The 3,832-nt window shown below is 62.4% G+C and overlaps 1 protein-coding gene across 1 annotated transcript in view; it reads right to left on the minus strand.

Annotated features, from left to right (window-relative positions):
- The window catches only part of PLXDC1 (plexin domain containing 1), a 23,100-nt gene that overhangs the window by 15,242 nt on the left and 4,026 nt on the right, over positions 1–3,832 (minus strand). The window contains exons 5-7 of the mRNA XM_017744693.1: positions 3,546–3,767; positions 3,300–3,399; positions 1,915–2,010 (exon numbers count right to left, since the gene is read on the minus strand). Coding sequence (XP_017600182.1) covers positions 1,915–2,010; positions 3,300–3,399; positions 3,546–3,767 — 418 coding nt within the window. The remainder of the gene's footprint in view (positions 1–1,914; positions 2,011–3,299; positions 3,400–3,545; positions 3,768–3,832) is intronic.

Here is a 3,832-nt window from a genome sequence, read left to right on the forward strand (position 1 = left end):
GCCGCCAGTGTGACCCACCCAACCCCTGAGGGCCCAACCCAACCCCTGAGTGCCCAACCCAACCCCTGAGTGTCCAACCCAACCTCTGAGTGCCCAACCCAACTCCTGAGTGTCCAACCCAACCCCTGAGTGCCCAACCCAACCTCTGAGTGTCCAACCCAAGCCCTGAGTGTCCAAGCAAAGCCCTGACTGCCCAACCCAACCTCTGAGTGCCCAACCCAACTCTTGAGTGTCCAACCCAACCTCTGAGTGCCCAACCCAACTCCTGACTGCCCAGCCCAACCCCTGACTGCCCAACCCAACCCCTGAGCCCCAACCTCTCTGCCATGGTAAATAAAGGAAGCAGCTCCATCCCGGCAGGATGGGCTCCCAGCCCGCCTGTGAAGCTCCTCCCATTCCCTTTAGCTGGGAATTTAAACGCAGCTGGGAATTTTTGCCATTTCCCGTTGTGCAGGGAGCGTTCCTCAGGGGGAAGGAACTGAACCCTCCGGAGCTGTGTCCACTCCAAGGGATTCTGCAGGAACTCTCACACAGCACCAACATTTGGTGTCCCCCTGGCTGGAAAAGGTGCCCAGGAAGGGTTTGGATGCTAAAAATTTCAAGGAATGGAGGAGTTTTAACCGGGCCCTGGATGGCAGAGCCGAGAGCGGGTCTGGTACTGTGACATTCCTGGGGATGGAGGTGAAGTCACAGCCCCCATCCCACCTGGGACACCTGGGACAGCTCTCCCCAGTCCAGGCACTTCATCCCTGGGCTCCCTGTTCTGCCCCTGGCACCTGGGCGAGCTCCCCCACACCTGGGCTACCTGCCCAGGCTCTCCAGTGGCCTCCACTCCTCATCTCCTCTCCCATCCTGAGCTTCTCCCAAGGCAGAGAACAACCCCAGGCCTCTGCAGCAGAAGGCAGAGCCTAAATCCATCCCTTCTGACCCCAAAAAAAAAGGCTAAAAATTGAACCCCCAGAGGAAAAAGCTGAGTCTGGCTCCCTAGAGCTCCTCTGCAGATACCGCTCCCAGCTTCCCGAGCTGCCAGGGGGTGGAAAAACAGGGAAAAAACAAACCTCCAGCAGGAAAAGGAAAAACCAGGATTCTCGCAGGATGGTTATTTATGTTCTGCCTGCTGCTAAAATTGTCATCAAACACCCCGGGGAGAGCGTTTAGTGCAGCCCCCCGGGGTCTCCGTGGCAGATTTGCTCTCGCCCCGTGTTTAGGGGCGGCTCTGCCTCGTGGACCCAGCCACTAAAAACGGACCCGTTTGAGGCACCTCCCAGAAATCTCAGCCGGGTGTGGAGGCGTTGGACCCGGAGTGAAGCCGTGTCCAGCAAAATCGGCTGCAGCTCGTGGAGCGATAAAAACAACCAAAAAAATGGGAATTCGGGTGGGAAGAGCTGTCAGGGCAGGGAGTGAGGGGTGAGCAAGGCTGGGCAGGGGCAGCTCGGGGCACAGCTTGGGGCTGTGGCACAGTTTGGGGCTGTGGCACGTGTCCCCCAAGGCCATCGGGGCTGGAACCACCGTCCTTGTCCCTTCCTGGGGACCTCCGAGCAGAGGGAAGGGGAATTTCCTGCAGATCCTTTCCTTTATCAGCTCTTCCCTTGCTGCGTCCCAGCCTGCTGCCTGAGCTGGGCTGGCGCCCACGTGGGATTTGGGATTTCTGTTGGCTGAGGTTGATTCCAAGAGGATCCAGCCAGGCAGGGCTGGATGTGGGAGAGGTTCGGCGACAGCCAGGGATCGCAGGACAGGGGCGAGCTGCTCCGTGCTGACAGCAGCCCCTCCCTCCATCCCAAACACCAGGATATGGGCGGCATCACCCTCCCAGCAGCCCCTGGACCTGCCCTGGCTGCTCCCTTGGGCTGGAAATCGGAGGCTGTTGTGGTTTCTGGGTGGAATTCCGGGTGGAAAAGGGGCTGTGGGACTCACTGGGCAGCGGGGTGAACTCCACGGCGGAGCGGCTGCTGATCCTGCTGGTGTCCAGCTCCACGCGGTGGTACTCGTAGATGGTCCGGCGCCGCGACTCTGCAGCGGAGCCTGGGCTTTAGGCCGGGCTCAAACCCCCCCTGCCAAGGGCTGAGCCCCCCAGGCAAAGGTGGCTCCAGGTGTGGGGGTTGTTCCCTTGGGGGCTGCAGGAGGAGGGCCGGGAAGGGCTGGGGGGTGCCAGGGCACGGATTCCCCCTCCTGCTCTGCCAGGAGCAGCTCGGAGCTCGCCCTGTCCCTCTCCCCCGACCGGAGGCTCCGGGGATGGACGTGGTCCAGCCCTGCACCGCTCCAAAAAACTCCAAACAAACATTGCTCGGCTCTGACTCACGGGCCGGAGCCTCCGCGGAGCTCCCAGGGCTCCCGCCGCCGCTTCCTCCCCCAAAACACTCCTCCTTCAATCCCCCTCCATCCCGGGGCCAGCGGGGTCTGTCCCAGGTTCAGGTTCGCTGGCACCGCGTTCATCCCCGCGGGAGATCCCCCCGCTCCTTCCAGCCCGGCAAGGCGAGGATGAGCAGGACGAGCGTCCTCCGCTCCTCTCCATCCCTCCAAGCCTCATTTCTCCCCCCCCCCCGCCTTTCCCCCTGCCCATTCCTGCATCTCCTCTGCCCTCACGCCCCGGGGCAGGGCTCGGGAATTCCGTGGGGATGGAGGGAGCAGCCCAAGGAGCCGCTGCGGGGCGGGAGGGGAGGACCCGGCCGGGGCTCCGGCACAAACTGCGGCGAGCGGGGAATAAACCAGGGCCGGATGGCTCCAGAAATAACCGGGAAAAGCCGGGAGGGAGGAGCGGAATTGGGCTCCGCGTGACTGGAGAGGCTGGAAGGGACTTTCTGGGGAGCCCTGCAGCTCAGGGCACGCAGGGAATAAGCACGTGGATGTGGATGTGGGAATGCCCACATCCTGCTGGCACGGGGGCAGATCCCTGATAGGCATTGGGGCCCTAAACCCCTCATCCCTATGGGATTGGGGCACCCTGCACCCTCCGAGCCTCTGGTCCATCTGCAGCTTCCTTTGGAACCGAAGAATTGGATTTCTCTCCTCGTCATCAGTTGGGATTTAGGGAAGAGCTTGGCTGCTCGTGGAGATTCTGGACTGGGCAGAGCCCCAGTCAGAGCATGAGGCCGAGGAATGGTCTTGGCCATGGGGAGATCCCAAAAAGGGATCCCAAAAAGGCTGCAGAGGGGACACGAGGGGCAGGCGAACCCCACCCACCTCCTCACACTCCCTGTGAATCCAAGCAGAGCATCCCCACGTCCTGAAATCCTCAAAGACGAGGATCCCTCACCTCTTCTGCCCCTCTCCCTGCGGGATCAGCTCCTCCAGGGACTCACCAGGCACATCGGGAGAAGGGTTGAGGACCATGAAGGCGTCAGAGAGCCCGGCCTTCACGGGGTGCTGGCTGGCGCTGATCTGCAGGACCGGCACTGGGATCTGCGCGGGGACAGGGGATGTGACGGATCCCAGCCCTGCCCCGGCTCCTGCCGCTGCTGCCGAGGCCTCCAGGAATGTCCAACCCCCCTCTCAGGTCCACAGGGACCCCCGAGGGACCCTCCTGCCCCATCAGAGACCTCTCTCACCTCCTTGTAGCCGAAGACGATCCTCCCGCTGCTGTGCAGGGCGGCCTGGAAGGTGAAGCTGCCCATGTCCTCCTTGCCCTGGAGATAAACCTTGTCCCACTGCACCACAAACACCGTCCCTGGGGGTGACCAGAGCTGCTCAGTCCTTCCCTCTCCCCTCCTCTCACCAGCCTGACCCGTCCTCACCTGTCCCTGAGCCTCCACCTCATCCCCAGCCTCCAGCTGGGAGCAGAGCAGAACATCCCTGACCCCCTGAGCCGGGGCTGAACACCCCCAGACCCCCTCCC

Source organism: Corvus brachyrhynchos, unplaced genomic scaffold (genome assembly GCF_000691975.1).
Source record: "Corvus brachyrhynchos isolate BGI_N302 unplaced genomic scaffold, ASM69197v1 scaffold30, whole genome shotgun sequence".
Taxonomy (NCBI): Eukaryota; Metazoa; Chordata; class Aves; order Passeriformes; family Corvidae; genus Corvus; species Corvus brachyrhynchos.